General features: G+C 44.3%; 1 protein-coding gene across 3 annotated transcripts in view; it reads right to left on the bottom strand.

Moving 5' to 3' along the window:
• Positions 1-12,021, bottom strand: part of LOC138521307 (sodium channel protein type 4 subunit alpha-like) — a 3,496,387-nt gene that overhangs the window by 1,557,790 nt on the left and 1,926,576 nt on the right. For all 3 annotated transcript variants that reach the window (XM_069634046.1, XM_069634045.1, XM_069634044.1), the window contains one exon: positions 510-636. In XM_069634046.1, coding sequence (XP_069490147.1) covers positions 510-636 — 127 coding nt within the window. The remainder of the gene's footprint in view (positions 1-509; positions 637-12,021) is intronic.

Here is a 12,021-nt window from a genome sequence, read left to right as displayed (position 1 = left end):
AGGGTGGTGTCTCTGCATTATGATATGACAGATTAGTATGTCCCTAACCCACGCAGCCTCTCCATGCCTGTATCCCCTGTGGATGTAAAGATGTTTTCCTTTTTCCATTAGGGAGTTAACATTTCTCTGATCTCTGTCCAATCTTGTATGTTGAATGGCCAATGTTTTACCCTAAAAAAAATGACAATAATACATCAATGGGATAACTGAGGGGACTATAAAGGTGTTTCGGAGGCTCAGCGTGATGCAGGACAGTGAAATGCATCCCATGCAATTATACATGTTTCAAAGAGATTTGAAATAAAATGTTATTAAAGACACAGGCCTGGAGGGCAATTTGATGGTATGTTTGTCACTTTAGAAATGTCCATCCGATCAGATCATGGCTTATCATATCTTCTCATATCACACCTTACCACATCTAACCACCTGACACTTCTCACATTACATTTTATTACAGGGCATCATATATTATCATATCATGCCATGGAACTCAGAGATAACCCTACCTTCCATGGCAGCATTGGATATGACACTTATGACACTTGCAGATCTTGTCTGACGAGCAGGTTCCTCCAGATGATCCTTCGATGACTTCCTGCTGTCTGACTTATTATGATCATTGCCTGGACTTGGCTGCAAAAGACGGACCAAAAAAAGATGATATCAGACACAGTTTAGTTGCGGAAAAAGGAATGTCCTTTAAAATGTCCAACACATTATCATCAATAAACACCTTTATTGTGCTTTTTCCTGTCAGATGAAGATACTTCATTTTATGTTTGAAGAGCAGTGCCATGTCCACATCTAAAGCACACACATTAACAGCCTTGCTGTCAATTGTTTTGTGACCTGCTACTTTGCTGGTTTTAAAATGTGTATTTTTGTTAATCTCAGTGAAATGTATTTTATTTTAATATTGTATAGTTTTTCTGGAGTGTTCTATAGATTTCCGAAAAAAACCTGATTTAATGATGATGAGTACGATTTCTTTTCAATTGATTTTTATAAAGGATTTATGGTGATAGAAACTGCATGTGATCTGCATCAGTATTATTTAGTGCATTCTACCTTATGTCATCAATGTTTTCTTCTGCATGCCACCGGCTCTTAATATAATAAAGAACCAAAACACTGTATCTTTCAGAAGAAAATGATTCCGGGTACAGCTGGGTAAAATGTAGCTGGATTTTCAGAATGAGCAGTCAAAATGTAAATAATCTCAATTAAGACTAATATGTGCATATTTTGTAATCAGTTGCAGAGCCTGGGAGGTCAGGGGGGCTGCCTCCCCCCGACACACCTCTGGTGCCTTGTGCACCCCCACCCTCCCACAGGGCTGGGGCTCTGAATTAGTTATGTTATGTTATTTTGCACTTATATAGTGCCTTATATACCATTGGTATGGTCTGAAGGCGCTGGTAGGTTGAACGCCCTTGGGAACCGAAGTTCAGATCAGTAGAGAGAGTAGGGAGAGTCAAAAGGTGCGTGTGAGCACCGGATATGTGTGCAGCTTGTGCGGTACACGTGTAATAGCTGCTTCTTATCGGTAGGTGTGGTGGTTGAGAGATCAGGAGAATGTGTTCGATCTGACAGGATTTATCCGCAACGGATGTGGCTGCGTTAGGCCTGAGGAAAACGCCTGGCTGGGGGTGTGAGACCAGCAGTGTTTACATAGAATGATGTGGAGTAAGCAGCGGATGTTCGTATGAGAACAGTTATACCGAATGGTGTCATAGTATCTCTGTGTTCTAGTTGAGTGGTGATGTAAAGGAGAGAGTAAGCGTGGGTTGTGGTGTGATGGGTTATATGCTCTTTCAGTGTGCAAACTTCTAAATGCAACTTTCCCAGAGAGGGAACTGGGCGAACTTCTAAGTACAATTTTCCATACAGAGTCTATTGGGAACACTTCTAAATTCATTTCATCAGAGAGGGTATTGGCACACTTCAAAGTGTAACTCTCGCAGAGGCTATTGGGTACACTTCTAAACGCAATTTTCATAGAGCGTCTACTGGGCACTCTTCTAACTTCAGTTTTCCAGAGAGGCTATTGGGCAAACTTCTATATGCAACTTTCCAGAGTGTCTGTTGGATACACTTCTAAAATCAACTTTCACAGATGCTATTGGTAGCACTTCTAAATGCAGCTTTCACAGAGGATATTGGACTCGTATCTAAATTCAATTTTCTACAGAGAGGCTACTGGGCGCACTATAAAATCAATTTTCCAGCGAGGCTATTGGGAATACTTCTAAATTCATTTTTCCAGCGAGGCTATTGGGAACACTTCTAAATTCAATTTACCAGAGATGCTATTGGACACACTTCTAAATGCAACTTTCACAGAGTGGTTTATTGGGAGCACTACTAAATTCACAGTGAGGTTATTGGGCACACGTCTAAGTGCAATTTTCACAGAGCGTCTACTGGGCACACTTCTAAATTCAATTTTCCAGAGAGGCAAACTTCTATATGCAACTTTCCAGAGTGTCTACTGTATACACTTCTAAAATCAACTTTCACAGGAGCCATTGATAGCGCTTCTAAATGCAGCTTTCACAGGAGCTAATGGGTACACTTCTAAATCTCACAGCGAGGTTATTGGGCACACTTCTAAATGCAACTTTCCAGAGTGTCTATTGGGTACATTTCTAAATGCAACTTTCACAGAGCATCTACTGGGCATATTTCTAAATTCAATTTTCCAGAGAGGCTATTGGGCACACTTCTAAATGCAATTTTCACAGAGCGTCTACTGGGCACATTTCTAAATTCAATTTTCCAGAGAGGCTATTGGGCAAACTTCTATATGCAACTTTCCAGAGTGTCTATTGGGCACACTTCTAAATGCAATTTTCACAGAGCGTCTACTGGGCACATTTCGAAATTCAATTTTCCAGAGAGGCTATTGGGCAAACTTCTATATGCAACTTTCCAGAGTGACTATTGGATACACTTCTAAAATCGACTTTCACAGGTGCCATTGGTAGCACTTGTAAATGCAGCTTTCACAGCGTGGCTAATGGGCACACTTCTAAATGCAACTTTCACAGGGGATCTTGGGCACACTTCTAAATTCCATTTACCCGAGAGGCTATTGGGCACATTTCAGACTTGACGGAGAGGCTGTAGGGGACACTTTGTGAATGCAACTTTCACATGCTAACATTCACAGTTCCATCTAGATGCGACGCAGGTCAATATTCATAATTCCATCTAAGAGTGATCATGCTAACTTTCACAATTCCAACCAAGAGTGGACATGCTAACTTACACAATTCCATCTAAGAGTGGACATGCTAACTTTCACAATTCCAACGAAGAGTGAACATGCTAACTTACACAATTCCATCTAAGAGTGGACATGCTAACCTACACAATTCCAACCAAGAGTGGACATGCTAACATTCACAATTCCATCTAAGAGTGGAGATGCTAACTTACACAATTCCAACCAAGAGTGGACATGTTAACTTTCACAATTCCATCTAAGAGTGGACATGCTAACTTACACAATTCCAACCAAGAGTGGACATGCTAACTTACACAATTCCATCTAAGAGTGGACATGCTAACTTTCACAATTCCAACCAAGAGTGGACATGCTAACTTACACAATTCCATCTAAGAGTGGAGATGCTAACTTACACAATTCCAACCAAGAGTGGACATGCTAACTTTCACAATTCTATCTAAGAGTGGACATGCTAACTTACACAATTCCAACCAGGAGTGGACATGCTAACTTTCACAATTCCAACCAAGAGTGGACATGCTAACTTTCACAATTCCAACCAAGAGTGGACATGCTAACATTCACAATTCTATCTAAGAGTGGACATGCTAACTTTCACAATTCCAACCAAGAGTGGACATGCTAACTTTCACAATTCCAAACAAGAGTGGACATGCTAACATTCACAATTCCAACCAGGAGTGGACATGCTAACTTTCACAATTCCAACCAAGAGTGCACATGCTAACTTACACAATTCCATCTAAGAGTGGACATGCTAACTTTCACAATTCCAACGAAGAGTGGATATGCTAACTTACACAATTCCATCTAAGAGTGGACATGCTAACTTACACAGTTCCAACCAAGAGTGGACATGCTAACATTCACAATTCTATCTAAGAGTGGAGATGCTAACTTACACAATTCCAACCAAGAGTGGACATGCTAACTTTCACAATTCCATCTAAGAGTGGACATGCTAACTTACACAATTCCAACCAAGAGTGGACATGCTAACTTACACAATTCCATCTAAGAGTGGACATGCTAACGTTCACAATTCCAACCAAGAGTGGACATGCTAACTTACACAATTCCATCTAAGAGTGGAGATGCTAACTTACACAATTCCAACCAAGAGTGGACATGCTAACTTTCACAATTCTATCTAAGAGTGGACATGCTAACTTACACAATTCCAACCAGGAGTGGACATGCTAACTTTCACAATTCCAACCAAGAGTGGACATGCTAACTTTCACAATTCCAACCAAGAGTGGACATGCTATAATTCACAATTCTATCTAAGAGTGGACATGCTAACTTTCACAATTCCAACCAAGAGTGGACATGCTAACATTCACAATTCTATCTAAGAGTGGACATGCTAACTTTCACAATTCCAACCAAGAGTGGACATGCTAACTTTCACAATTCCAACCAAGAGTGGACATGCTAACATTCACAATTCCAACCAGGAGTGGACATGCTAACTTTCACAATTCCAACCAAGAGTGGACATGCTAACTTTCACAATTCCAACCAAGAGTGGACATGCTAACTTTCACAATTCCAACCAAGAGTGGACATGCTAACATTCACAATTCCAACCAGGAGTGGACATGCTAACTTTCACAATTCCAACCAAGAGTGGACATGCTAACTTTCACAATTCCAACCAAGAGTGGACATGCTAACATTCACAATTCTATCTAAGAGTGGACATGCTAACTTACACAATTCCAACCAAGAGTGGACATGCTAACATTATGGCAGTCTGTGTTATTTGGAGGTAAGATAGAGTGGCATGGGCTTTCTGCAGTGGAGTGATTGCTCTACTCTCCACCCATACCACACTCACGGTTTTGGTGGTGTCTGTTAGTTGCTGGCTTCATTGGCTTCCCCTGCGGACACCTGCAGACACATCTTGGAGCCGCCTCTGTTGGAGCCGCCCTTGGCCTTGGGGCCCTTAGCCGCTGGGGGCTGCCGGGCAGAGGGCTGCCCTGGGCGGGCCAGTGATAAAGGTCGAGGGGCCTATCAGAGGGGGGGTGGGACCATGAGGAGGTTTTAGAGGAGGGGAAGTGGGGACCGACTCACCTGCTCCTAGGATGGGAAATAGGAGCAGGTGCAGGAAGCGGGTCGGTACACTGACGCTGCCTCGGCCAAAACAACCAATCAGGGGCGGGGGGCGGGATGGGAGGCGGGAGCGAGAGGGGAAGAACCAGGAAGCGGGCTGGGGAGCTCGGGGCACGCAGGGGCCTGGGGGCATTTTTTTGGGGAAAAAATGCATGGAAAGGGTCGCGCATGGATGGGAGGCGGGAGCGAGAGGGGAAGAACCAGGAAGCGGGGCTGGGGGGCTCGGGGCACGCAGGGGCCTGGGGGCATTTTTGGAGAAAAAATGCATGCAAAGGGTCCGCATGGATGGGAGGCGGGAGGGGAAGAAACCAGGAAACGGGGCTGGGGAGCTCGGGGCACGCTGGGCCATTTTTTGAAAAAACGCATGGAAAGGGTCGCGCAAGGGGGGACCGACTCACCTGCTCCTAGGATGGGAAATAGGAGCAGGTGCAGGAAGCGGGTCGGTACACCGACACTGCCTCGGCCAAAACAACCAATCAGGGGCAGGGGGCGGGATGGGAGGCGGGAGCGAGAGGGGAAGAACCAGGAAGCGGGCTGGGGAGCTCGGGGCACGCAGGGGCCTGGGGCATTTTTTGGGGGGAAAAAATGCATGGAAAGGGTCGCGCATGGATGGGAGGCGGGAGCGAGAGGGGAAGAACCAGGAAGCGGGCTGGGGAGCTCGGGGCATGCAGGGGCCTGGGGGCATTTTCTTTTTTGGGGAAAAAATGCATGGAAAGGGTCGCGCATGGATGGGAGGCGGGAGCGAGAGGGGAAGAACCAGGAAGGGGGGCTCGGGGCATGCAGGGGCCTGGGGGCATTTTTGGAGAAAAAATGCATGCAAAGGGTCCAGCATGGATGGGAGGCGGGAGGGGGAGGGGAAGAAACCAGGAAACGGGGCTGGGGAGCTCGGGGCACGCAGGGCCATTTTTTGAAAAAACGCATGGAAAGGGTCGCGCAAGGGGGGACCGACTCACCTGCTCCTAGGATGGGATAGCACCAGTTCTTATTTGAAAAAATATAAAAACTCCATATGAGTGGTGTGCAGCGCCACAGAGGAAGGCACGCCACTCACAGGTTTTTTTCTCCATATATCTATGGTATATTTTTTTTAAAAACTCTGTGATCAGTGCACCATCCTGTGCGGCGCAACGCACTACTCACAGGTTTGCCATGGAAACCATGTCAGTGTTGTTGCCCCGCCCCAAGGGATTCAAGTACTTCCGGGGCACACCATCACCACGCACACCTTCACCAGCATGCTGACTAATCGTGTCCCTGCATGCCCCGGCCAGAAGAAGTGTATATGTGTTTATAAATGTATGTTGATGTATATTTTTGAGTGTATGTATTTTAATGTATGTATTTGAAATGTATGTATTTGAACATACACACACATACATTTCTATTTGAAATGTATGCATGTGTGTTTGAATGTAATGCATTGTGTGTTTGTGTGCGCGTGCAGGAATAGTTGAGTGAGTAACTGCGCATGTATGTATGCATGCATGAGTGTAATAGTATCGCTGTGTGTCTGGGCATGTGTGTGTGCATGTGTGTGTGCATGTGTTTGTAGCATCTCTGCAAGGGATTTACAGTGACCAATCAATCCCTTGCAGAGACTGCTCTATTGATATGTTGTGTCAGCATCCTCATGTACGTGATTTCAAGTTGCAATTACTGATTTATACCTTTCCTATCTGTGCCAGTAATGGTCACTTTAAATCATATGCATGAAGCACTTCACCCTTCATGCATGTGATTTAAAGTGACCATTACTGGAATAGATAGGTTGTGGCAACAGCTTCATGCATGCGATTTAAAGTGACCAGTACTGGCATAGATAGGCTGTGCCTATCTCTGTCCCTAATGGTCATTTTAAATCAAATGTGTGTGATTTAAACAGGGGTGGCTCATCCATAATGTGTGAGGGATCCCCCTCCCCTCCTGAGCCCTCGCCCATCATGGACGAGCTGGGGTAACCCAGGGGCCCTCACTCAGCTGCCTGTTGCAACTGAAGGAGTGCTCCCAGGCTGTCTTGAACTGTCTAGGGGAAACATGGTTTCCCTTGGATAGTTCGTATCCCAGCGGTGCATGAACAATGAGCGATTCTAGGCCAAGTGCGATTTGCTTCCCCAGCCTCGCATGGCCCAGTAGGGATGCAGGCGGGGTGCTACATGTTTGTATGTGCAAGGGAGCGCTAATGCATCACCAAGCACATACAAATGGGTCGGGTGCCGCATCAGTAGTTCTTTGGGACCTGTGCACATGTGCAAGAACCTGGAAGCACTTTGCATCCTGGTTCCTGTTTGTACAGCGCGGGAGCCAGAGGGCTTTCTGGAGGCCGCGTAGGAGCTTTGTGAGGATCGGTGTTAGGGAGATTTATCGTTTTTGTGCTTCATCCCCTGCCCTAGTGAGACCCCTAGCACTTTGCTGGACATCTGGATCTTTTTCTTTCATTTCTGAATGAGTGCAGCCTTTTTCCACTCATTCATTCTTGTGGGCTCTGTCTTTTGGAACTCTATTCTTTGTATTTTACCTATACTCTGTCTGTCTGCTCCATAGCTCTCAAAGACTTCTGTAGTTTACTACTTCAGCACACAGCTCCTTGTGGGAAGTGTTCTGGGGACCCTTAGGGTCCTCCTTCAAGATTCTTTTTTTACAGCCTTAAGTAACTACAGTTCTTAAGGATACTTAGTGTCTCTCCCAAAACTCAATAGTCTGAGAGATTGGCACACACCACCTCAGTGGAGTGCCAACGGGATACCTAGTATCCCCCTTCTCTCTGCTCCTGTGACTTTTTAGTCACATATAGAATCACCCAGTTATGGCTAGTGGCAGTGGACGTGTTCTACCAACTATTGTGTGTGTTTTTATACCACAGGCTATTCCATAGCCTCTGTAGTGCACAATAGGGGCACCCAAGTAGCAACTTGGGGCCTCCCTTCTTTTTTCACCATTTTTAACATGGCTGTTCTTTGCTAGACCTTCTTTTACCATTCTGGGAGGGGGCGGGGGGTCTGGTGTGTGTTTTGCCTTTGGCAGGAACCAGTAGGTATCGCCGCCTAGACTCTAGAGTGTCTAGGCAGGCAGGAAGTGGGGGAGGAGTCTTCCACCCCCTTATCCTTTGTCTGCCAGAGTGCCTGAATAGGTCCAGCACTCATAGGGGGTCTGGCTTCCTGATTGGATAGCCAAATCCCCCTTTCAGTAAAATGCTGAGAGAGATTGTAGCGCAGTGTGTGCTGGAACTGTATAAAAGGCTTCTGGAGTGTAAAGCAAGTCGACCACAGGAAACAGAAGTAACCAAAGAAGAAGAGAACAGAGACACCTGCAGACCCCTTGCAGGGCCGTGAAGCGACCACTGCTGTCCTGACCCCGTTTTCTATGCAACAGAGGAACTCCGAAGAGGACGACTCCTTCCCTTTGGCTGGTGGGAACAACCAGTCCCAAGACCAACTTTGAAACAAACCGTCTCCCGAGATCCTAGGAGCTTCCAGAGGGGCGGACATGAAGCCCATTATGAGTGCATCATCGTGGAAAGGCCGAATCTGTCCAAATCTTTGCTGAAAACGTAAGGACACTCCAGAGATCTGATCTATCTCACCCAGACCCCCTTGCCAAAGTGTGGGACTGCAGGAAGTGAAGAAGATTGACCGGGAGATCCATGTCCTTTGTTGGTGCAGCTAAAAAGGCACCAAAACCAAAGAGTGAACCAAGAAGTTGCTGTAATTCACACTACAGGTCCTCCCTCGAGACTGCTGCTGAGAGACACTGTCCATTGTCCTACCTTTCATCACCAGACCAAGGAATACGGAGGTCGGGTCCAGAGCTGCCACATCGCGCAAAAGCCAATACAAGCACTTTCTTCACATCAAATGTACTGTGGCGGAAAAGGTATTGCTTACCTGATTCCAGGAAGTCGCTCCACAGCGGAATACATTTGGAGGTTTCCAGGGCAACCCCACTTATCTCTGGCCCAAGCCGCTGCTTGTGTCCCCTTCTCCGTTTTTAGGTCTGCTCTGTTAGTTGCTAACTTGCTGCTTCAATAAGTTTAGACACTGGCAGAAATCCGCAAGAACGCTTCACAATTCGCTGTTTGTCAAGACTTCATGCCCTCTCCGAACTGCCTTTAGCTAGGATTGCGTTTTTGGACCTAATAGACTTGCCACACGAAGAAGCCGTCTGTAGAGCCTTGAACTAAGCTCATGTTGCACTAACCACTTATGTTCCTCCCTTCAAGTGACTTTTCTATATGTGTTTTCAAAGTAAATGTTGAAAACCGCATGAGTGCACAGTTACCGATAATACGATAACCTTGTCTTTTCGCTTTCTAATGCTGCTACAAATGTAACCATGAACAAACACAAAAGTGAAAGTGCCCTTTGAAGTGTATCATCTAGTTTCTACTGTAAACGTCTGAAGTATTTAGAGCGATTCTGGTGTAAACATAATAAATATATATCTTTTATATACATATATGTGTAAGTCCTACTTTGTTGTGACTATCTAGCTAAGATTCAGTGTACTTACCTACAACTCGAATCTGCCTCTTAAGATAAGCCTGACTGCTCTGCCCCACTACCTCATCTAGTCCTGCCTGATACTAAGAGTTGGGGATCTACAAACCACTGGGATAGTTTACTAAAGTCTTACTGCCAATAGGACTTTGTGAAAACTCCCTTAACAGTTAGCCCGGGCTGCGTGCATGTAAGATTTTCATTTTGTATGTAATATGTGTGTGAATAAGTGAGTGTATGATGGTGCGCGTGTGAATGAGTGAGTGAATGATATGTGTGAATAGGAGGAGGGAGTGAATGCGTGCATGCACATGTGTTGGGCAGGGAATGGGTGATGGTGCGACAATTACACATTTTTACTGGGCATCTATAAGATGCCCAGTAAAAAATCATCATCCTTTCTTTTATCAACCGCGATTGATAAAAGAAAGGATGATGTTTTATTACGTGACTAGACTGGAAATTTGGATTGCCAATATAGCCCTTCCTTACGGTGGCATGACATTTTGTACTGAAATCTATGATAAAGCAAGCATGTTAAGTGGTACAACTAGGTTAGACTGGCATTTTGCAGGCAGCCAGCCTAGCCCTTTCTTACTGTGGAATAAATGTTCTTTACTGCGAATCTATGATAAACCAAGCATGACATGTGTTATTACTTGGCAATTGGTATTTTGGAGCAGCCAGTCTAGCAGTTTCTTACTGTGGCGTGGCATTTAAATTTTATTGTGGGCATCTATGATAAAGTAAGCATGATAAGTGTTTTTACGTGTCTAGACTGGACTACTTTGTGCAGCCAGTCTGGACATGTTTTCTTATTGTAGAATGGAATTTTTAAAGGCAAAGCCAACAGGAGTATGCTCTTATGTGGGAATACTGCCATGTATTGGCACTGAAAATGTGGAAGTTTATGAGCACAGCCAGTGTGATAAAAAAAATGTAAAATGTTTTTATACTGGCATATATTGTGGGCAAAGGCATCACGAAAATGCATTGGGCAAATGCTTCTGTGTACTTTTGGCGACTTGCAATCTGTCTGGATTTTTACACAATTTAACACAGAACGTGTACTGTATATTGCACCATTTTAACCAAATATTTCAAAAAAGAAAATCTCTGGGGAAGGGAAACACCCACAATGCCCTAGGTTGGTTCGGGCTCTCTCTCTACGCTCGGGTCACTCTGGCATATTTTGATGAAATTGTGAGGTTGCAGAACATTGTGTATAATGTTCAATATCACCTAAGATTTGAACACAGATGTTTTTAAATTGGTGAATGTTATACTGTGAATCAAGATGACAAAGTAATAACTGTATTTGGAATATTATTCATATGTTTGTTATGTAATTGTGTTTTTACATTACTTGCTGGGCTATTGTTGCACTGTCTGTATACTCCTTGAATGACAAATAAGGTGGTTATAGATATTTTAGTACTTAGTACAAGTAGTGGTACACTGGAATATTTAGTGCATTATTGGTGCAAATTGCCCTTTACACTGTCTGTATATCCCTTTAATATAAAATGAGGCAAATATTGCAATATTTAGCGCAAGCATTGGCACTTCGAAATACCTAGTGCATCATCAATTGCATTTTCTTATGTAACACTGTTATTGATGTCAGGCCTGTTTGACCATATGTTTACATGTCCACGAGACAGTAAGGGTTCTTAGCTTCCTACTTTAAACTAGACTGGCCAAATATAATCTTTGTAAAAATGAACCTTTTTCCAAGCTGAATGGACCACGGCATCATTGGGATGGCTTTGGGACGCTGCATACAATTTGGGCAATGTTTCCTGCCCCCAGGTATCGAACGCTTGATGTGTTCTTTTAAAAACATTTTTAATTGGCGCATTAGTGCCTCACAACTGTTTGGTGATGGCTGAGAACTAGGAGTTTTCCCGTTTTGGAGGTAAGGTTGGAGGTTGTGAGAGACCATAGTATTGATGACTGTGGTGAGACATGTGAAGCTATAGATTGGTTCTTTAAACTTGTTATCTTTTGTTTTGACAATGTAGGACGATAAAAGACTTGATGTATTGTGGAAGGTAAGGAGACAGTGATAGTTGTTTGAGTTTGAACTCCAATTAATTGTAAGAGACCTTCAACATCATTAAGTAGGTATAAAGAAAATGCTTGCAGGCATTG

Source organism: Ambystoma mexicanum, chromosome 13, assembly GCF_040938575.1.
Source record: "Ambystoma mexicanum isolate Mex_15411 chromosome 13, UKY_AmexF1_1, whole genome shotgun sequence".
NCBI classification, from domain to species: domain Eukaryota; kingdom Metazoa; phylum Chordata; class Amphibia; order Caudata; family Ambystomatidae; genus Ambystoma; species Ambystoma mexicanum.
Note: the sequence above shows the minus strand (reverse complement) of the source record. Positions and strands in the feature narration are given on the sequence as shown.